Source organism: Protopterus annectens, chromosome 11.part0 (genome assembly GCF_019279795.1).
Source record: "Protopterus annectens isolate FY-2018-M chromosome 11.part0, PAN1.0, whole genome shotgun sequence".
Lineage (NCBI taxonomy): Eukaryota > Metazoa > Chordata > Ceratodontiformes > Protopteridae > Protopterus > Protopterus annectens.
Window position 1 is genome coordinate 954,989,553 of NC_056745.1, and position 24,300 is coordinate 955,013,852.

The 24,300-nt window shown below is 40.7% G+C and overlaps 1 protein-coding gene across 3 annotated transcripts in view; it reads left to right on the forward strand.

The window, feature by feature from the left end:
- Positions 1–24,300, forward strand: part of ELAPOR2 (endosome-lysosome associated apoptosis and autophagy regulator family member 2) — a 1,439,853-nt gene that overhangs the window by 652,454 nt on the left and 763,099 nt on the right. For all 3 annotated transcript variants that reach the window (XM_044088347.1, XM_044088349.1, XM_044088348.1), the window contains one exon: positions 2,710–2,857. In XM_044088347.1, the coding sequence (XP_043944282.1) occupies positions 2,710–2,857 (148 nt within the window). The remainder of the gene's footprint in view (positions 1–2,709; positions 2,858–24,300) is intronic.

The following is a 24,300-nucleotide window of genomic DNA, read 5'->3' on the forward strand; positions in this document are numbered from 1 at the left end:
TGTCCTTCAGCTGGAAAAATCTATCAGTTTATGCCTTTCCTCCTCTTCCTGTCCTCTCCAAGGTACTACTAAAGATCAAACAGGACAAACCAAGGATGATACTGATTACACCAGACTGGCCACGCCAACGCTGGTACCCCCTCTTGCGCAGTGTGTCATGGTTTGCCCCATGGCACCTGCCTCAGACCCCTACCCTGCTGTCACAGTAGGAGAGCCAGATTCTGCACTCCCAGCTTCAAACCCTGAGCCTGGCAGCCTGGCTAATTACTTAATCTCTCCATTACCATCCCTCATTAAACAAGTCTTGGATGTCATTTTGGAGGCAAGGAGGCCTAGTACTAGAAAATCGTATGCTGAAAAATTGAAAATATTCTGTGCCTGGAATCAAACTCAAGGGATGGCCACAGCAGCGCCCAATTTACCTCAAATTCTTCAATACTTAACTGAGATGTTTCGCAAGGGCCCTTCCTTTTCCGCCATCAAAATTCATGCCTCAGCCATTTCAGCTCATTACAACACAGAACCACCCCTCTTTTCTCACCCACTGCTCAAGCAGTTCCTCAGAGGGGCCAAAAACTTAAGACCACCCAGGAGAGCCCCAACTCCAGCCTGGGACCTTAACTTTGTATTGGAAAAGCTCACTCTTCCTCCTTTTGAGCCAGCTGCAAGTGCAGAGTTAAAATTCCCTTCTTGGAAAACAGCTTTCCTTTTAGCAATCACTTCAGCAAGAAGGCTATCTGAATTACAGGCCCTTATGGCAGTGGAGCCTTTCATAATCTTTCATGCGGACAGGGTGTCCCTCAGGACCAATCCCTCTTTTATGCCCAAGGTGGTATCCAGTGTGGCTCTTAATCAATCCATTCATTTGCCAACCTTCTTTTCTAATCCACAGAACAAACGGGAATGGATACTGCACTCCTTAGATGTGCACAGACAACTTAAATTTTACTTAGACAGGACTAAACCTCAAAGGAAATCTGAACAACTTCTGGTGGCATTTGCTGCAGTGGCAGAGGGGAAGGCTATTTCAAAGCAAACCATTTCTAAATGGATAGGCCATTGCATTCATTTCTGTTATAAGCACCATGGAAAACCTATCCCACAGGGGATTAGACCCCATTCAACCAGGGCTGCATCTACCTCTGCAGCCTTTCTCAGAGGTGTCCCTACCAGAGACATAATAGAAGCTGCTACCTGGAGTTCTGTACATACTTTCACCAAGCATTTCACCAAGCATTACCATTTGCCAATTTTCTCTAAATCCAGAGCTGACTTTGCCACTGCAGTCTTGCAGGGCCTTATAGCTGGTCCTAATTCTGTCCAAATTCCTCCTCCCATCCTTAGCTTTTGGAATCTATCCAAATGTGATGACTGCAACAGTGAAACATGAAGAACATAGTACAGTTGTGTACACTTACCATAAATGTAGATGTTCGAGTATATTCACTGTTGCAGTCCTGGTTACCCTCCCTACAGCCCCCGGACTTCTTTTGGCTATACCTCTACTCTCCTTTACCTTGCTTAAGAGTTTTTTGGTGTATTTTCTTTTTTGTTGGAGGTATAACCTTGTGTGTGTGTGTGTGTGTGTGTGTGTGTGTGTGTGTGTGTGTGTGTATATATATATATATATATATATATTTGCTTCCCATTAGAGGGGCACCTGACATCTGGGGCAGGAAAAACTGATGCAATGACGTTGGCTGTATGCTTTATACCCCTGACTACCTGACATCACGGACGATGATACAGCAACCGACGCAGGATCCAAGACTTTGATAATCAGGCTGACTGAGTGCTACTGCAAGCAGATGACCCAAATGTGATGACTGCAACAGTGAATACACTCGAACATCTAAATTTATGGTAAGTGTACACAACTGTACTATTTTTCTCCCGTCAGCTCCCCTGGGCACTCCCACCATTGTCTGTAACGCCTTTAAATAACTGACCTGTTAAATGTAATGTAATGCATTAGAACAAGAACACTCTTCCATCTACCTACTTAACTGAATAAACTACTTGAAACTTAGAGTAAGGCGTCCCTACTCCTCCCTCAGGGAGGGCATCAGAGAGAGTCTCCTAGATCTACTAGCTAAAGTGATTTTTATTGTGGGCTAATCCTTTGCAATCTGTTTTTGTTAGTCATTTCACTGTCTGGGTCACAGGTTGGGTACCAAACTTGACTCAAGCCTTCTAGATTACCTCTGTTTTATCAGATCAATATGTAAGATTAAAAACGGACTGTACACATTGCAATTACTTTAGTTTTTATTTGCACAATAGTTTTGCTGCCAAACAAGGGGCACTAGTATTTTTCTTTTACAATAAGCTGTATTTATATTTCATAGTACTAAATGCTAAGGTTTTTTTCATTGTAAGCTTCATGAAATATTTTTTAATATCTTTTTAAATTTCTAAGCTTATTTTATGTATGTAAATAGTTATTTTACATCTCATTCACTGTAATTTTTGTAAATACAGAAAAAGAAGTGAGCTAAGCTTGATCTGTGGGATGTATTACCAAAACATAATGGAACATATTAGAATATCTCCAGATGTTATGGGAGCAGTTAAATTCTTTGATAATGTTTTGTCACATATTGATCTTTGTGGTTATGTGGAATGTGAACTGTAGGCTACTAAACTCAGTAATGCTTCATTAACTATGCAGCTAATGAATACTAAACTAAAGCATGTTTTCTTTTACAGCTCTACATGGATCCCAAGAGGAAACTTCATAGAGTCTAACAGAGATGACTGCACAGTTTCTTTGGTCTATGCAGTGCATCTTAAGAAGTCTGGTCCTGTTTCCTTTGAATATCAATATCCAGACAAAAACATCTACTTTGAATTTTTTGTAAGAAATTCTGTAAATTGTTTTTATGTCATAAATGTGAAAAGATGGAGTACTGTTTTTCATCCTTTGGTTCATGTATATGACACATTTTGATCTTTGATGTTTATTTATGCTGATATTTTGTGTGTGTGTGTGTGTGTGTGTGTGTGTGTGTGTGTGTGTGTGTGTGTGCATATTTATATATATATATATATATATATATATATATATATATATATATATATATATATATGGGTTTCGGATGTTTGCTCGAATGAGCAAACAACCGAAACCGAAATGGCCGGGCATACTAACGCGAAAGTGCTTTTCACCGAAGAAGCACTTTTGGGTAAGTATGCCTGTTGCCGAGGCTGTACTACGGTGGGGGTAAGGGAAATTTCCCTTTTCCCCACTGTAGTGCGGTCTCGGAGGGAGAATGTGTGTGGGGGTACAGCCCCCTACATGGGGTATGCAGGGGGGTGAAGCCCCCTGCAAAAATGTAAATGTAGTGTTTAATTTTTTTTTTGCAACACGCTTTAATGAAAGCACTTTCGTTAAAAGCACTTTCGTTAAAGTGGATTTGGTTATTATGGATTCGGACGTCCTAGATCCATAAATATATATATATATATATATATATATATATATATATATATATATATATATATATAAACATATGTAATGTATAAATTATTCAGTTTATTTTTTGGGGGGGAAGGATAAAAGAAACCCCTCCAGATGCAGGAGAACAAGCAGAATTCCAACAGATGGTAGTAGAGTCAGGATTGAATTCAAGACCCTGAAGCTGTGAGGCAAAGATCTTACCACTAAGCCATTGTGTTGTCTCTGCTGATAGCCCCTCTTGTCAACAACTAAGATTATTTAGAAATGATCCAGTAGTCACAGACAAATAATTATTACCCTTTGCTAGAAAATAGACCTAAACGCTGACACAAATAAGGCCTTGTCCACTTATGAAGATCAATAAAATTGTGGTATTTTAGTATTCTTATAGGTTTTTAAATGAGCAGCATAGTTAATACAAAATGTTCTTTTTTGTTAATGAGACTGTATAAACTGTGTTTCTCTTGTGTTAATTTGGTACTCCTAAGACAGTATAAAATACAACACCTCCACTCCTTCAATGCTCCAAAATCTCTAAATATACAAAACTGGAACACAATCACTGTGCGTTTGAAAAGTTCTTTTAATTCTGGTACCTCGGCCTTCGCCTTCTCCTGGAATACAATTTACAATATCAAACACCACCCTTTTTATACTGCATTTAAGGAATATGGTACAGAATTTGGTTCTGAGACTGTGTAAACCAGTATACAGTATTAAAGAGCTACTATACTGTCTAATATAAAAGACTAGCATTTGGTATACTGACTTCACCAGGGCTTATTCTGTCAGTTAAATTTCATGATATTTTTGCATGATCATGTCACACGAAATATGATGAAGTGTTCTTCACATTTTTTTAGTGACCAGCTTAGTGCTTTATGCTTTATACTATACAATTATTGGAATTACAATTATGGCTTTATGCTTTATACTATACACTTATTGGAAGTTCTAGCTTTGCTGGAGTTTTCATTTTGTTTTTACTGATTGTTTTTTCAGTGACCTTCTCACTCATTGTTTTAATTTATACTATACAATGGAATAGGTTCATAGGTGTGTACTAGGCTAATGGCCCTGAAGCCTTTGCAAGCTTAGCCCACAGGATTACCCTGGCATCGTGCCACCCGACCATAGTTCCCAGTGCCTCTGTTGAGTAGAGCCACTGGAGTGATCCCTGGGGTGAATTTTCTATTTCCCATCCACTCATCAAGATTTCTTTTGAAGAGGGCCAGTGAGGTCCTCTGCTTGACATGTATGAGAAGTCTATTCCATAGCATGGGCAGTCTCTGGGTTATGAACCCGTCCCTCCAGCTTGTTCTGTTGATTGTGGTAATGAGGTTGAGGTCTGTGCAGAGTGTGGTGTGGAGGGATTGGGATTTCTTTAGATGTAGCATTTCTAACAGAGCTGGGTCAGACATGGCTTTGTAAGTCAAGCAGAAATCGCCTCTAAGTAGATAATATGAGACAGAATAGTTGGAGTTTTTTGATTCTGTCTATATAAGGCAAGTGTTTAAGGCCTAGAATCCTCTTTGTGAAGTACTTTTGCAGCCTCTCCAGTTATTGCAGATGTCTAGTGAGGTACATGCCAAATGGGGCATTGTACTCTATGATTGGCCTAATGAGGGAAGTGTAGAAGGAGACAATGACCTGTTTCTTCCTGGATGCAAAACACTTAGTAATGAGATGTGCCACATAGAAGGACTTTCTGACCACAGTGGCAGTGTGGTGGTCAAAAGAGAGGTTGCTGTCAACCTGTGTTCCCAGATCTCTTATAACGCCTTCTGTGTTCAGTGAACTACCATTGATGTGGTAATTCATGGGAACAGGGTTTTTCCCAAAGGGGATGATGGCACATTTTCTGGCATTGAGCTTAAGGCCATGGTTCTGACATCAATCGTTGGTCTCAGTGAGGCCTTTCTTTAGGATGTCAGCATCACTTGGGGAGTTAATAATAGCTCCCAACTTGGAATCATCTGCAAACTTTGTCAGTCAGAGTACTTTCGTGCTGGCCTGGACTTCAGAGAGATAGATACCAAACAGGAGAGGACCAAGGACCGAACCCTGTGGGACTCCATTCATGACTGGTTAGCAGTCTGACTTGGAGTCAGCTACTTTCACACTGTGGGTTCCATCTGTGAGCCAGTTTGCAACCCACCTAGTGAAACAGGGGTTGATGTCTAGCTTAGTGAGTTTTTCTATGATTCTTAAGTGGGAAATGGTGTCAAAGGCCTTGGCCAGATCAAGGTAGGCTGTATGAACCACCTTACCTTCATCCACAGTTGTGGTGACTGACTCATAGAAGTCGACCAGGTTGAGCAGGCATGATCTATCCTTCACAAAACCAAACTGTGTGGGATCCAGAGTTTGTAGATTCCCTATATCCTTGTTTATTAGGTCCATGATGATGTGTTCCATAGCTTTGCATATCAGACTCATCAGGCTAATGGGGCAATAGTTCCCAGGTTCTGTAGTCGTTCCTCCTTTGTGGAGCGGTATGACTGTAGCAGTGTGCCATTCAGTAGGGACAAAGCCTGAGGTGAGACTGTGATTGAATAAGGCACACAGGTGAGGTGCCAGTTCACTCTGTAGTTCATGTAGAACACAGCCAGGGATGTTGTCAGGTCCCATAGAAGCTGTATTCTTGGCCTTGTCTGATTCCTTAAGGCTCCCCATGATATGCATATGGACATATCCATATAACTAAATTAACAAGGTGACTAAAGAAGATGAAAGCACAGAGTCAGTATCACTGCTCCAACCACATCATCCATTTCAGGATTTTCTGACTCCTTTTGATATACATTATACTACTTTCTCTTATAAACCATTATAAAGCTTACCCTATCCGTAAAATGTATTCTTTAGTTGCATATTTGTATTTGTTTACTAGGGCAGTACACTTATCTCAATGGACCAGTTTCAATCCATCTGGATCTACAAAATACTTAAAATGCAGAAAACAAATAATGCATTTCAGTGTACAGTGCAGTGAATTTAAGGTAACATGGAAGACCTTTGTACTATTATAAACAATAAATACAAGTAATAAAAACATTATGGAAATAGTAAATAAGCAATTTCAGTTGTACATACATGTGAATCTAGTTTACAACACAAGAATGCAGTATATTGTCTTAAATATGTGCAGTTTTAGCAGTGGCAGAAGGAAGATGATGAGAGTAGAGAAAAATGGGAGGGAGGAGAGAGGGAGGGAGTGGAGCTAAAATAGAAAAGGTAGAGTAGTGCTGATATGAATTCACATAAGTCTTGGTTACCAAGTTTGTTTAATTGATGGTGTAAATCATTGAGGGTTTAAATCAGAGGAGAGGTTATTAGATGATTTATGCTGTGCATCCTGTGGGAAGACATTTAAATTTAACTTGGTTAGATAAGTATATTTTTAAGTTTAATAAAAAAAAATGGGTCAGAGGTTGCATGTGAGGTGAGATAGAAGGGATTCCCAAAGATTAAGTACACATTGTTATATTTAAATCAATCACCTTTGGATTGCCATTTGTGTAGTTTGCTTACTCTCTCTTTGCATCTTATTTGTTCACCCCCTGTTATTCATCATAGTGATCACTGCTGCAGTAGCCTAAGTCTGTATAGATTGTATCCTGCATAGGGTATAACAGCTGGACAGCTTCCAAAGCTTCATAGCGCCTTCCATCCATCCAGATAATTGGTTAGCTTGAGCTGAGCTGACTAAAAGACAGGTTTGGGTGCAGAGTTCTTCAGAGCTGTCGTGCTGCTGAAGAGAGTGATCCTCTGCAGGTCTTCGAGGGTCGATGGTCAACTTGTGGTGTTCCGTTGCCGGGCAGATAAGTTCCTTTAGGGAAGAAACCCTTCCACATATTATTTTCATTGTTTAAACATACTTTCTTGATGAAGGCTATCTATTGTGTGCCGAAAAGCACTTAAATTAAAGTACGTTGTGTTCCTGTGCTGACTGGTCGTGGATTTTACTTTTTAGTTTTTGATACTTTCTTGACTGTCATGTGACTTTACTATACTTTTAAATGGGAGTGCACATTTGATTCTGACAGTTTAAAAGTTAGTTTAAACATTCTAAAATTGTTTTTATGTGAAAAAACTATGTTTAAATTACTTTTGGGGCAGATAACGTGTATTAGACTGCTTTTTACTGTCTGTTAACAAAAAAAAGCTTACTTTTTAAATTTTACCAGCTTGTGCTTTGTAGTTTCTCTGGCAAAGATACACTATTTTCAGCTTGACCATAGAACAAACTGGTGGTGTCATGTTTAGTACTTTTTTTCAGTCACAAAAAGAAAGAAGGGTTAACTAAACAGTCTTTGCAACTGCAGCAGGCTAGCAATTTGCCTCAGCCGCAAATGTCCATACAGCTACTATGGACCAGAGGTTAACCACATCCTCTGTAGCTGTTGGGGTCCGTCAATGGGCAAATAAGAGAGACTCTTGTCAGTCTTGGGAGAAGGGGCAGGGAAAGTGCCCTGGTTTAGCCAGACTGTTGTACTTATCTCTGGGGAATCTGCTGTTGCTGCCTTTTATAAACCGATAAGCCCCAAGTTTCTGGTCAAAAAAAGAAACAGAAAACTCAACATTTATCTTCTCCTGCACCAGTTTCACTGCACAGGAGTAGTTTATTAGGTCTAGGTCAGGTCAGTTGCATGTACAAGACCGTATCTTATATGGTGGTTTCTGTTAAAAGAAAAACGGATTCCTCTTTTCCTGAAGAGATACAAATATTGAATTTGTATGGGAATTTGATGGGATAGAATATGTTTTGATTCAGACTCAGAAGAGAGCATGGTCTCTGAATTTCCTTGAGGGAGTCTCTTTCTCTGAGACTATTTCCAGAATGGAAATAACGCACTGAAGAAGGGCATTGGCTTGGAAGCTTTGTGTATTCTAATAAACAAGTTTGCTAGTTACTATTATCTGCCTAGCATTTCTGATCACTGGACTTTACTTTGTTCTTTGTGAATGTTTTGTGTCTGGAGTGACAGTTAACTTTTGAGCTGGTCCTAGCTGTTTTTCCATATTTCCAGAATGTGCCAGTGATGTTTTTTCAGTCCCTCATAAACTACTACAAGCTGTTACAACTGGAATTCCCAGAACCTCCTTCCATCTTTCCAGTACTGTCAGCACTGGAGTATTTGTCACAGCCTGTGGTTTCCCTAACAGCCAGCCTGCTCTACCTAAGAAAGCAGATAGTACAAAGTTGTTCCGTCTTTCAAATTTGTATACACTCATCTTGAGCCTGACCCAGCAAATATAGCTGTAGTTAATCTAGCTGTTACAAAGCATTTTGCTAATTATAATCCTTCTCCTGATAAGGATGATAAAATGCTTGAGAAGTTTGGGCAAAATATATGCTTCTGCAACTTTAATGTTTAGAATTTTGAATTGTCAGGCTCATATAGTTTCTTCTGACTAATTGTGAAAGTATGAGGACTGTTTTATCTGCATTTCCCCTTGTGAGGAAAAATCAACTTGTTGTGATTTAGTTTCCTTAATTTCAAGAGTCACTGCTCATGGTTTAAAGTGTCTGTATGACTATAGATACTAGATACTGGGCTATTGCCACAAGTACTATGTTGAGGAGGTTTCCCTGGCTGCATTCTTAGAACCTCCCAGAAGATGTAAAAAAAATGAGATTTTTAAATTGCCGTTTAGATAGAGATTTAGTTTTTGAACCATCTGCTGCAGAAGTTATCAAACATTTTGATGACAGAGGTAAGCTTGATACAGGGAATCGATGATTTTTTAGCCCTATTTCTCCAAGTTTTCTAATGAATTTTCTGCTGCTTCATCCAGTTTCGCCAAAAGTAAAATAAACGGTCTCAGCAAAGTTCTGGCAAGCTAACAATTAAAAAAAATGGCAGGGAGGTTTGAAAAAGAAAGAAGCTGGCCCAGGACTAAGGACAGTTCAACAAGTTAGAATGAATGTATAAGGGACCTTATTCCCCACCCCCCCAAATGCACACACACACCTTCGCAGTTCCTTATCCATTACATAAAGTCTGAATCACTATTTCTCTCTTTGGCAACAGACTGTTTCAGACAAGTGGGTTCTGAGACTGGTTCAGCAAGGTTACAAATGGCAGTGAGAAGAAATTCCTCCTTTCCAGGAAATTATTCCACATCCACCAGACCAAACTCTTTTGATTTGATGTGGTCTTTTATCATCTGATTCAATGTGTGGGTTGTTGTATCTGACTGGATCCAACTTCAACACCTTATACCAAAACCTTTGGATCTGAGAGCTCTGACTCTTCCTCTACCCACAATTCCGCTCTCTTGCTTAATTTCTCCCAGATCTTGTTTGCCACCTGTGTAAACCAGATGGGTGCACCAAGAGCTTCATCATTATTCATGATAAGTGAATGTTTTTCTTCTCCTCCTCTTTAAAACTTTGGCATTTCGTGTTACATAGAGTTAGGATTTAGTATACATTTATAGATTAGTGTTACCTTTGGTCATTTAGCATAGTTTTCCATCGGTTCTATATCACATTGTCAAACTCTTAGAAGTTCAAACGTCATATGGTCGACACTATATGATCGAACTTTAAAAAGTTCGAATGTTTCAGTGGAGATCTCCATACAGTGCAGAATGGGAAGATTTCCCTTTTCTGCACTGTAGTGTGATCTCAGAGTTGGTATATTTAGAGAGCGGTGGGTGTGGGTGGTGCAGGGAAGCTTGCACCCCTGCTCAAACCATTCAGGTAGGTTTTTTTCTTTGGTTTATTTTTTTTATTACATTTTCGAACTTTTGAAAGTTCAGTCATATGGTGTCGACCATATGATGTTTGAACGTTTAAAAGTTCGATTATGTAATATAGATGCTTTTTCATCAATGTGTGGGCATTTGTGTGTGTTCATTCTTATGAGTTTATCATTAGCTTACTGGTTATAGCCTTTTTCTTGTTAGATGAGTAAAATTCTAGACATTTAAATTACTTAGTTCTGATGTCATCGTGTTTAAAATAATGCTCTTTTTGTGGGTATAAAATTCCTCCCAAAGACCCACAGTGTGTTTGTGTGTGTGTGTTTGTGTGTGTGTGTTTGTGTGTGTGTGTTTGTGTGTGTGTGTGTGTGTGTGTGTGTGTGTGTGTGTGTGTGTGTGTGTGTGTGTGTGTTTGTGTGTGTGTGTGTGTGTGTGTGTATGTGTGTGTGTATACTGCTTGGAGCCCTCTCACTTACAGGTTTCATGTTCTTTCTTTGCTGCCTTTGGCACCAGAGCCCTTCAATGGAGTAAAAAAAATGCTTTTTGAAAGACCTTCTGCCTCCATAGATGGGGTCTAAAATGTCCTTGGGCCCTAAGGCTTTCATATTTTCCCTTTCCACTGACAAGAATAGGGATAAAAAAAAAGGAGAGATCCAAAGAGAGAGAGAGAGTGATGGAAAGAAGGGGAGAAAATTAGAGAGATCAAAAGACAAGACATCTGAAGATCGCAGTCTCCTGACCCCACAGATATTGTGGGTCTGGCACCAAAAGTATCCAGACAGTCAAACCTGAATGTTTCTCAGATCTAGATTCCATTTCCAAAGTCATCCTTTACTCCTCTACTGTTCAGTCCCAGGCTTCACACTTCTATATTTCAGAAAGTGCCTTGAAGCCTACATTGATAGCTTCTTCCTCCAGATCTAGCTGATCTGCTAGAAGTCTCATGGAACTCAGATCCAGATGGGAGTCATCCTGGCTCCATCCCCAAGAAAAGATTTGGGATCAGATTATTCTACCCTGCCTGTTCAGTCTTCTCAGCTTCTTACACCATCTTCATTCCTGGAGGAGATATACATTGGATCCAACCTTGCCACGGTACCAACATAGGAGTCGACAGCCCTCAAGACTTCTACTTTGACATTTTCCAGCATGCACTTGACTCCTATGCTTTGGGGTCCAGCAGAGTCCTGGAGCCAGAGCATCTGTATTGGGCACCCAGCAGTAGAGTTCACCTTGAGATTTTTGGAGCAGTCACTGCCACTTGGGGCCTCGACGCTCAGCAGCTTGGTTCCAAGGTCCTCCTTGAGACCTTCAGCTTTTGGATTTGAGAAGGCTTCTGAGTTTACTAATTTGGCCGGCTCCAATAGCTGAGTCAGCTTTTGGGGCTGTGGAGAGAGAGAGCCTTTGCTGGACGAAGGCGTCTAGCATGCTCACAGAGATCGGATCCATCCAGACTCCCTCTGAAGACTGTACACTCTTCCTCTCTTTCTGGTAGACAGGGACAAACAGACAGATCCATTAGGCTTTGAGACTACTTGGCCCTTGAGTCCCTCATCCAATTCTGATGTATCACCCTCGGAAATCACAAGACACATTCCCCAGTAGAAGCATATTGACTCCTCTTCTGAGTCTGTCACTAAAGACACTGAATTAGATGGGGAAGAAGGCTGCTGAAGATCCCCCTGAATACATCTCCTTCAGAGATATCCCAGAATTGTTGAAACGGTGGGGGGATGGCCCACCGAAAGCTCCTTCCTATGATGAGTTGGTGTTTCTCAAAGCCTTTGGTTCCAGCCCTTCAGCTTCCTTGGTGGTCCCCTCTCCCAATGCCTTAGTCAATCAAATTAATTAAAAAGCCTGGAAGGAGCCTGATGTGGCAGAACCTGTCCCCCCAAAAAATTCTGGATCAAGGGTCTGCTTGTAGATGCCATGGTGGTAGCATCTGCCACTAAGGAGGAACTATCTTCTGAGGAGAGTTCCTCTGTCCATCTCCTTATCCAAGGAGATTTCTTCTGTCCAGCCCCCTAACAAGGAGTCTAAGGCTTTGGACAAATTGGGGAAATGGGGATATGCTTCAACCAGGTTCTGTCTGTGCATTGAATTACATAGCTCACTTGGCATGATTCCATAGGGATTTGATAAAGGAACTTTCAAATGTTGTGAGTAACTTACCAGTGGTATCCAAAAATGTGTGGATTCCCAGTTGTTTACCCTACAGTCTTCTGCAAATGTAGCCATGAGATTGCTTTCTAAGGCAACATGTGGTGCATCTGGTACTGGAATTACAATGTGTTCATCATGCCTTGATGTGAATTTGTGACTTTGAGGAAAGCTTTAAAACATCCTTCATAAATATCCCATTGATGGTTGTACTTTGTTTAGACCAAAAGTAAAGGATAAGCTTACCACAGGTGAACAGGGCAGTAAGACCTTGTCTGCCATTGGAATCCATTTTTCAGCCTATCAGAGATCCTTCTCCAGGAATCAGAGATGGGGTAGAAAAAGTGGTTCAAAAAATCTCAAGGTTTACACCAGGACACTTCTGGGGATAGGCCTTCCAGAGGTTGAGGTGGAGGCATTTTCACTGGATGGGTACCTCAGTGGCAGTAGCTGTCTGCAAAATCAAGGTTTCCATGGTCCATTCACAAGGAAACCTTAGCAGTGTCCCTGAATGCTTGCGCAACTGCTGCACCCTGGAGGCAGTCAAGGGACAAGTCTCCTTATACCCTAAAGCCCTACAAAGCAATACTCATAATATGTGGGTGCTGAGGTTCATAACCAGAGGTTATACAGTACTCTTTTTAGAAACCCCAAAAATAAAACAAAAGATTTCCAACATTCCACACAGTCATTTGGAATTAGCAGCAACAGAGGTTAAGAATGTGCTGTTTGAGTCATCCAACCAATTCCCCAAGCCCAGTTAGAATCCAACTCAAGTTTCTTTTCATTACCCAAAAAGACAGGAGACCTGAGACCCATTTTGGATCCAATGAACTGAATCAGTTTGAAAAACAGACAAAATTAATTTTGGATGGTCACAATACAGTTCATTCTACCTTTACTCAGAAAGGATGATTGGATGTGCTTCAGGATGCCTCCTATCATGTAAAGATACAGAAGCAGTCCAGGAGATTTCTCCATTTTTGGCTGGGAGCCAAGATTTTTCAATTCATAGCACTGCCACTTGGACTCATCACATCTGCTCCCATGGTGTTCACCAAGATAAGGCAGCAGTAATACCCTTTCTCAGGCTTCAAGGGAGCAATGTATTCCAATATCTGAACAAATGACATCCAAGTTTTACCTCCAGGTATCTACTTCTAGCACATCAGTCATTCCTTAAGACTTTTGACCTACCTGGGTATCTCTATAAACACCAGTAAAATTCTCTGGTGGGTAATTTACCATTGGATATCCAAAAAATGTGTGGGCTCCCAGTTGTCTACACTAAAGTCATCTGCAACTGAGGCCAAAGGAACCATATAATTTATAGGCTACCAGATGCACACTGTAGACATCAAATAGCAAAGCTACCCTCAACATGAGTCAGATCAATCAGATCAGTTGTTCTTCAGGTAATAAATTATCCCAGTCCACAGTCTTGATTGATATTAAGACTCCTGGGTCTAATGGCTTCCTCCATCTTTATGGTTCCTTTAGCCAGATGTCACACGAGAATCTGCAATTGACATTAGTTCTACAGTGGTCTCAGTAAATTAATCCCCTTCACTACAAAATGAGTCACACAGGTCTGCAAAAACCATATTCAGCAGTAGATTTCATCCAACTCAGTCTCTTTGGGCAGACCCTTCCATCCTCCAATACCCAAAGCCACAGTGACCACAGATATCTCCCTTACTGGATGAGGAGGGCATTTCAAAGGGAGAATAGTCCAAGGAATGTGGTCCCCATTAGAGACCAACTTTCACATCAATGTCTTGGAGTTAAGAGGTTCTCTGTAAGCTGCAAGCACTTCAGGACCATCTATGCAGGAATGTGATTGCCATACATTCAGATGACATGTCAGTGGTTTGGTACATCAGCAAACAAGGTGGAACCAAATCATACCCTCTTTGCTGAGAAGCCATGAGAATCTGGCAGTGGGTTATTTCTTCGAACTGCTTTCTCATAGCAGTGTATATACCTGGGACTTCATCATTCTAGCTGACAAGCTGAGCAGAATGATATTACTGCCTCATAAGTGGTCTTTTAACCAAACAGTGGCAACAGAGATCTTCAACCACTGGGGCCAGCCCTGCAGAAACCTGTTTTCTTCTCACCTAAACAACAAATTCAGAAGTTACTTTGCCCTCACCCCTCCACATGGTCAGTCACCGAGAGATGCTGTAGTCCATTCTTGGCCTCCAGGTATACTTTATTCCCCCCATTCCTAGTATCACTAAATTTATTCGGAAAGCAGTGGAGTGCAAGACAAAGGTAATCCTCATTGCACCTTTCTGGCCTTGACAGGTATGGTTCCCCTTGTTTTGGCCTCAGTTCTCACACCATGTATGCTGTCTTCCTTCCCAGATCTTCTCATGCAGTACTCTGGGATGCTTCTTCTGGACCTAGAGATCCTAAAACTAACTGCATGATTTCTAGAATTCTAACAATTGCCAGAGATGCCAGGCCTTTCTTCCCCAGTAGTATAAATCATATTGTCTTCTCAAAGGAATTCTACAAAAAAGATTTAAAGAGCAAATGGAGGTGCTTTTCCAACTGGGAGTCCACTAATTTGCAACCTAATTAATTAATTAATTTGGCAACCTTCAAACACTGGACCCAACCCAGTTTGGGTTTGTGAAGGGCTGATCTTATCTCCTGAACCTGATTGACTTCTTCGAATCAGTCATCTGTGGACGAGGGTAAGGCGGTCCACACAGCCTATTTGGACCTCGCTAAGGCCTTCGACATAATCCCCACTCTGGAATCATTGATAAACTTACTAAGCTGGGCATAAATCCTTATGTCACTCGATGGGTTGCCAACTGGTTTACTGACAGAACCCTGACTGTAAAAGTAGCTGACTCCAAATCCAGTTCCAGACAAGTGACAAGTGGAGTACCTCAGAGTTCATTCCTGGGACTGCTCTTGTTTGGCATCTACTTCTCTGAAGTACAGGCCAACACTAAGGGACTCTGGCTAACAAAGTTCGCAGATGACTGCAAACTGAGAGCCATTATTGAATCCCCAAATTATGTGGTTATTCTACAAACGGGCCTTACAGAAACTGATGCTTGGTGCCAGAGCCATGCGCTCAAGCTTAATGCCAAGAAATGTATAGTTATCCCCTTTGAGAAAAAACATGTACCCATGAATTACCACATAGGTGACAGTACACTAAACACTGAAAGTATGATGAGAGACTTGGGGGCACAGGTGGACAGTGGTCTCACCTTCGATAACCACATTGCCACAACAGTCAGGAAATCCTTCTATGTGGCACACCTCATCACTATGGGTTTTTCATCCAGTAAAAATAGGTCATTGTCCCACTGTACTCATCCCACATTAGACCCATTATAGAGTACAATGCCCAGTTTGGTATGTACCTCACAAGATATCTGGAACTGCTGGAAAGGCCGCAGAAATAACTCACTAAAAGAATCACAGGCCTAAAGCAGATGCCCTATGCTGACATCTAAAAAAAACTCCAGCTATACTGTGTGGCATATCGTCTACTCAAAAGCGATCTCTGCTTAACATACAAGGCCATGGCAGACCCTGAGCTGTTGGACATGCTCCACTTAAAGAAATCCCAATCCCTCAGAGCCACATGCTCCAGGGATCTAAACCTTGTCATCACAATGAACAAAACATGCTGACCCAGAGACTCCCCATACTCTAGAATAGACTACCCATACATGTCAAGCAGAGCACCTCCTTGGCCTTCTTCAAAAGGAATCTTGACGATTGGATGGGAGATAGGAAATTCACCCTGGGGATCACGTCAGTCGCCCTGCTTGACAGGGGTCCAGGGAAGTAAATATTGTAGGAAGAAATATTCAGGAATTGTTATGGCTAGGCTTGTATAGGCCGATAGCCTAGTACCAACCTATGAACCTGTAATGGTCTAGACCCATTATCAGTACTACAACAAAAAATCTTAGAATTCCTTTCGAGACTTTTCATGTCTGGGTCAAGTTATTCAACAATTAAAGTTTAATTGGTAGCCATTTTGAACTTCCACATACGATTCAACTACCATTGCTTTCCTCAAAATCATTAAGGCTTTTCTATGAAATATCTTGTCATTGAGACCGTGATGTCCCCACTCTGGGTAGTAGTCCTCACTACTGACACTGGAGAAGGACATTCACTTGGAACAAAATAGATACACACAGTATTTTTAGATGCAGTTATCTGCATCAAGCACAATTTCTTTTAAGAGCACACAGGGAACACACTCAGTCCAGGGTATGGATTTCTCTGTCTCCCTCCAGGTCCCCAATAAGAAGATATTAATACAAATAGCAATTTCACCAACAGCAAAGCTTCCAGGAGTGGCCAGAGCTGTCACCAAATATATACAACTGCTCTCAGAGATTAAAATCTTCTCTAAAAAACAAAGTTTAAATATATTTAATAATAAATAAGAAAACAATATGAAAATACTAAATATCTATTTACAGTAACCACCAAAGTTTCAGTCACAGGAAATATTAAAACAACACAGACAAGTAGATTCACACGGATACAGAAAACAATACTTAAAACATATCTCACTATATTTTCCTGACTGATCTAAAGAAGTACTACTATTCCCTGGTCACTTAAGGCAAGATGAAGTAGGTGAGGGGATCCTTCTTTGTCAGGTTCCAAAAACAGACTGCAATGAGACTTCAGTTTCACCTAGTATTAAAATATAATTTTTTTCCTAGGTTACAGAATGACATCGCATACATCTGGTCATATGACTTCTTGCTCCCACACTACCCACCTTGGATAGAAGCTGTCAGGATTTAGCACATACTACCTACCTACCACTTTTCCACACTGCAAGCTGGTTTGGTTTCTTTGTCCCCCTCCCTCCCAACCAAGACTTGCCGCCAGTTATTTTTTTGGGCATACAAAACTCCGGTCCTGTGCAGAAGTTCTGTAAAGTAAAGTGTATGTGTCACTTGTTAAGCTTTAACTGCTAACTACGGTAGAGTGCACACGATCGGGCCATCACTGATTTCTCCTTCTCCCTTAAACTCTCCTCCTCTCCACATTTCTAGCCCTATTCAGTTGTCCCTGTTATAAAACACAGTACAGGCAGGGTAATAACTACATTATTTTGATACTTACCTGGTGATCCACAGCTTGGAGAGGTTTAAGCCCCGCTCTGTTTGCCCGTGCTATGCACAGGCTCACGTCATGCACCACACTGCCCCCAATTTCCACCTGCCCCCACTGCATCTAGATTAATTCTAGGCACTAATCCCTTCCAATAACCAGCAACCAATCAGAACAATACTATGAACTTATCTCCTCTGCTGCCCACAGTACCCCACCCACTTTCAATCTAACTGCTCACCTGACGCAGTCATGCTACTACCTAATGTGCTTACACTCCTTACCTGCATTCTTCTTGCACACCTTACATCCTACCAGGACTCCATAATAGATGACCCAACCACTATCACTGCACCCTTACTCTCACTTCTATCCATCACCCACCTACTAATTACAATTGTCATGCCATCACAATCTCCATCCCAATACACCCACCGTACTACCAGTCACCTGTTACAGTTAAACAAAAAATATCCCTAAAATATGACAGCTTAATTATCAAATTTATAAAACTTATGTTTACTGCCCTATCTAAATTAGCCCTCAGTGGTGATAGCCACATTAACCCTGGTCCTACCATTACCGACTCCTCACCTAACAAATCTGCCGAATAGCTGCTCCTTCTCACAACTAACATCCAACAAAAAGCCGTCTGACCTCCTCTTTATGTGTCTAAATATCAGAAGTATAACTAATAAAACCCATGACCTAAATGCCAACATAGCTTTATATTCCCTGATATTCTCATCCTGACCAAAACCTGGCTCAAACCTCACAACAGAAGTGAGGAAATACTCCCAAAAGGTTATAACATTCTTCGAATAGATAAACTATCTAAGAAAGGGGGTGGTGCGGCTCTAATGTTTTAACACCACCTCAGCATCCAGATCCTTAACACATCTGCCCTCCCAAATTGAAAATGAAGAAATCCTATATGCTAAACCCAAATAAAACAATCAACATCATAGGATGCTAATTCCCACCTGGCCAAAACATCCCACCCCTTGGAAAACCTCCTGAAATGGGCTAACCCTTCCCTACCCCAGGAAACCATAATCCTAGGTGATTTTAATGTCAACTGGCTGTCTTGTAGTAATGATCATCCAGCCCACCACGTAAACTTTAGTGGTTTCTCTCAACTAATGCAGTCAATAAAAATTCTAACAAACGTACTACTCTCGACTGGATATTAGTCAATAAAGACCTTCACTCATACTTATCTGGTTGTCTACCAGACAGCCTCAGTGACCACACTCCAACAGTCCTTATGAGACACCACTTAAGTTGTGCTAAACCCATCATCTATAGGTAAATCCGAAATAGGGTAAACTTCAACCCTCTCTCCTTTCTCTCATCCCTTCAAAACTGTGATTGGACACCACTAAAGTACCTCAATCTGGATGAGGCTGTCTCCTTCTTCAATAGCACCTTCTTAAACATCCTGAATACATATGCCCCCATAAGAAATGCCAGAGTCAAAACACAGTACTCCCCTTGGCTGTAAAAAAGCACCAGGGCACTAATGAAAATCAGAAATAGGGCCTGGGAGCACTGGCGCTTGAGTAAAAAACCCTCTTCTAGACAGTCATTCCTAGAGTTGCGTAATAAGTTCAAAAAGCAAATAAAAGAAGATGAAACCCAGTATTATCAGTCTGCCCTAAACTCCTCCCATCACAACCCTAATCAGTTCTGGTCCACAATAAATTCCATTCTCCACCGTGGTAAAGTAGGCACCCTGCCACCTACCACTCCCCCTTCCTCCAACAGTATTGCTGACTTATTCAATAAACACTTTACTAAAACCATTCTGTCTTTGACTAAACAATACAACCTTCTACCCACCCTCCCCACATCAAAACCAATTACTCTGCCCACAGTCTTCTCTTTTTCATCAGTACCTACCTCCTGTATGTAAAAAAATGTAACTTGCAGCTGACAATCTCCCCTCTGAATACCTAAAAATAGCAGCAGAAGCCCTAGCTTATCCAGTCTCTATCTTAATTAATCGGTCCTTATCAGAAAGCTATGTTCCCGCACTGGGGAAAATATCCCACATCATTCTCCTCCATAAAGGTGGCTCCTCCACTGAACTTTCCAATTACCGCCCCATAGCCATCCTTTCTCCACTTTCCAAGATACTTGAGAAACGCATCTATTCTCAAGTCTTAGCGACCTATTAAGCTAATAACCCCCTGTCCAGCATCCAGCATTGCTTCAGGCCATACCATAGCACTACTACCACCTTGCTGTCTTTCACTAATGCAGCCCTTTATCATAAAAATAATGGCCTGTTCTCCTCTGCTATATTTCTGGATGTATCCAAGGTTTTTGATATGGTCTCACACAAACTCTGTTCTCACTAACCTATCCTTTTCCCAATCAGCTACTGATCGCTGGTGGCCAGTTAGATAGCTGTGAAACCAATCAGTTGTCTGGCATAATGACCTATCTCCTCGACTTCCTGTAACACTCTGTGTTCCCCAAGGCTCCTTTCTTGGTCCCCTACTATTATCACTCTTCACCAATGATCTGTTCACAGCCACCAAGCATTCTTCTAGTATGCAGATGACTCCACCCTCATCTGCTCAGCTCCAACTATACCTGATACAAGATCACATAGGAAGCCTTTTGATCTGTAGAAAGCTGGCTGTCTAATGCCCAGTTATTACTCAACCTGAAGAAGACTAAACTCCTTATCTTCCACCCCACTAAATCTAACCCAGTTATCCCCCACTTTAATATTCTAGCCAAAGACAATACTGTCATCTCCCCAACAGAACACACCAAACTACTTGGTGTTGAGATTGATAATAATCTCAGATTTGACACTCACATTTCTCTTACCATAAAAAGGTTCACAAAAAAACTAGGTGCATTGTACAGAAACAAACAATTCCTCATCAAGACAGTCAGAATTTCTGCTGCCAATTCCCACGTAATCTCCACTTTACTCTACACCGCTCCTATACTTACCTACCTTAGACAAACAGACCTAAACAAGCTCGAGGCTTGCTACAGTAAAATTGCTAAGTTTGCATTTATGCATCTTATTGCAGCCACCATTGTATCTCACTTAGATAACTTGACTGGCTTGAACTCCCTCAACTTCTTCATCTAAATCAATTCTCTCTTGCCTACAGGTTAGTAAACTATCCTCTTAAATTCTTTTCCCTTCAAAACCTTGTCCAGCCCTACTGATCCACTAGACCACTACGCTCCAGCAGCAAAAATCTACTTCTAGCGACCAAACCCAAGAACTCAGCGGGAGAAGCACTATTCTCATGAGTCATATCCAGGTTATGGAACAATCTCCTTCCTCAGTAATCACACTACCTTCTTGCAGTCACTTCAAGACTGCACTAAAAACTTACTTAAAAAGTCTCTGGTTATGCCCATGCACCAATCCCGACTAGTAACTCTCCTTTTTGCCTCCCCTTCCTCTCCACTCCCCAGCCACTTTGCCTCACACTGTCTGATCATTGCATTCCTTCCTCTGCAGGGTCTGGGTCACCCTTTACCCTCCCCTTCCCCCCTCACTCAATCTCTCAGACCTGTTATAACATGCTTATAACATGCTTAACTACCTCACTTCATCTCAACTGTAAATACATATCCAGCTGACTTACACCTAGCTTCCTCTTACTAGCACGTATACTAACTCACTCAGTCTCCTCTCTTACTCCTCTATCTTCCCCTTCCATTCCATTATTCCTTCTAGCTTGTTCCACCTTCATGTGGGGCATCTGCTTTATATCTGTTTGAGTTTAGTGCCATATTTGTATATAAGATTTCGATTTATGAGTTTAGAACAGTATCTGTTTGAGCTTAGTACTATCCGTCTATACATCCTACCTTTATTCCTAGTCTCTAGCTAGATATTGGTATATCTGTTCATTATTATGTTTCATATTGTATGATATCTAATGTTTGCTGCAGTATGTATTATTAGCTGTTGTATGTATATTCAATTGTTCTTCATGTACTCTGCTTATTTATTGTTCTGTGTACCTTTTCTCCCTGGGGCTCCGCTGAAAAAGGACCTGTGTCGAGTCGGAATTTTCCAGTAAACAAATGTAAATAAATAAATAAAAATAAATATGTGTCAATAATACACACACAGAGAGCCTTGCTGAGATCTGCTGCAACGTCTGGGAGTCATAAAACAATTTCAGAACTCCACCCTTCCAGAGTAGCAATTAGTTCACCCCATAGACAATCCCGAAAGCTTCCTAGTACAGACTTTTTGTCTCTGGCTACATTTAGAACTCTAGGATACAATCTTTATGGCCTAAGCCAGGTAATTTAATTTCAAACTATTTTCAAAGTTAGGTGGATTGAGATTAACCTCTTCCCTTCCAGTATCTTTTGTTAAAACATACATGTAAACACTTAGAATACTACTAATTATCAACTATGGGACTGGTGAGGCCAATATGTAACCAAATGGAATATATTATTTCAAGCATAATAAAGGAAATTGGCTAGAGTTAAAATGGCCTGCAAGAGCTGCTAGCCTAGTACTTAACTAAAATATCTGATTCCTGATTAATAATGGATGCTGCTGATCCGAATTAACTGAATGGGGGAATAAAGACTTCTTAGATTGGGCTTGGGGGAAGGAGTATTAAGTCCTTTCCAATTAAATGGTTAATTCTACTTGGTATTCGTTAAGAATTAATCAACCATCAAGAGCTCCAGACAGAGCTGTCCTTTATTACTCACATTTATCTTTATATATAACAGATAGAGTTTGCAGCTACTAAAACATGCAAGCTATTTTTGCCTCTGCTGTTATCTTGAACTTTGGTTTTCATATTAAAGTTGTTAATTCATTTATGGTATTTATCTTTAAGATTTAAAAAACAAGTAATCTCCGTGGTATCCCCAAAGTCTCAAAACAACCCACTAAAGTGTAGTGGGTCTAAAAACAAAACAGTGTAAGAAACTTCTCTGTGTGGAAGATTTTGCAGTCCATATATTTCTAGTTAATCACTGTATATTAATCAGATCAGACAATAATAGTAGAAGTAGCGAACGTAAACTCGTCAAGTCAAAAAGTAATAATATAGCAATAACCCACGCCTGGGTGTGGGTAATGCTGGATTTACCCACGGTTGGCGTGGTTTGGTCCCGAGGGACCAAACAAAGCCAACCGTGGGTAATACAGAATTACCCACACCCAGAAGTGGGTTATTGCTATTATACCATGACATTATTTAAGAAAAGAAACTATTACTTTTCTTAAATAATGGCATAGTATAATGCCTGTTTACTGCCCTTCTGCAGATGTCTGGCATCCGCGGCAGTTCTGATGTACTGCGCTGCGCGGTACATCAGAGTTGGAGCAAAAGCAACGGAGAAAGCAAGATCTCCGTTGCTTTTTTTTTGCTATGTTAAATGGGTTTAACATAGCGAGACAGTTTTAAAATAAGCAGCGGAGATGTCCATTGCTTATTTTAAAACTGTCTCGCTATGTTAAACCCATTTAACATAGCGAAAAAAGCAACGGAGATCTTGCTTTCTCCGTTGCTTTTTTAAACCTGTCTCGCTATATGAAATGGGTTTAGCATAGCGAGACAGCTTTAAAATAAGCAACGGAGATCTCTGTTGCTTATTTTAAAGCTGTCTCGCTATGTTAAACCCATTTAATATAGCGAGACAGTGTTTTAAAAGTAGAGTTATACTAATGGAAAAAAGTCCGGGCGACCGGACAAACTTTCCAGATTCTAAGTATTTTTTTCTGCATTTTCGACTTTTTGTGCCTTTTGACGACTATTTCTGCCTGTTTTATTCAGTTATTATCTGTTTTTACTGTTTTTAATAGCTTGAATTGTTTGTTGCACTTCCTTGTTTAAGTTTTGCTTAAAAGTTAAACAACAGGCTAATACACTCAAGTGTACTAGCTTTTGATAGCAATTAATCGAAAAACACAGCATTTATTGTATTTTCTGTCTATCTGAAAAAAAAACTTGAAAAAAACAAAAAAAATACTCTTGTTTTCCATACTTTCCTAATAGTTTGTTCCAGTGATCAGATTTTGCTGATCCCTGGGCTTTGTCTTGGTTCCTGTGTTTCTCCATTTTCCTTGTTTGGTCAGGGGGAAGTTTATTTACTCACCAGTGAGAGTGGGGAGTACTGAGCTGCCTGTTTGTCCTCAGAGGAGTGGTTTAAGGCAGTAACTTCTAGTTTATTGGCCATTTTGGGTCATTTCCTGTCTTTTCCAGCCCCCTGCTATAAAGCACGCTTTGGCAGGCTTTTCTGGCTGTAGAGAACTCAGCACAGCTCCTCGTGGTATCCAGCAGAGTTCCTAGAGCAGCAGAGACCAGAAAAGGCAAATTTTCCAGATTCTAAGTATTTTTTTCTGCATTTTCGACTTTTTGTGCCTTTCGACGACTATTTCTGCCTGTTGTATTCAGTTATTACCTGTTTTTACTGTTTTTAATAGCTTGAATTGTTTGTTGCACTTCCTTGTTTAAGTTTTGCTTAAAAGTTAAACAACAGGCTAATACACTCAAGTGTACTAGCTTTTGATAGCAATTAATTGAAAAACACAGCATTTATTGTATTTTCTGTCTATCTGAAAAAAAAAACTTGAAAAAAAAACAAAAAAAATACTCTTGTTTTCCATACTTTCCTAATAGTTTGTTCCAGTGATCAGAGTTTGCTGATCCCTGGGCTTTGTCTTGGTTCCTGTGTTTCTCCATTTTCCTTGTTTGGTCAGGGGGAAGTTTGTTTACTCACCAGTGAGAGTGGAGAGTACTGAGCTGCCTGTTTGTCCTCAGAGGAGTTGTTTAAGGCAGTAACTTGTAGTATATTGGCCATTTTGGGTAATGTCCTGTCTTTTCCAG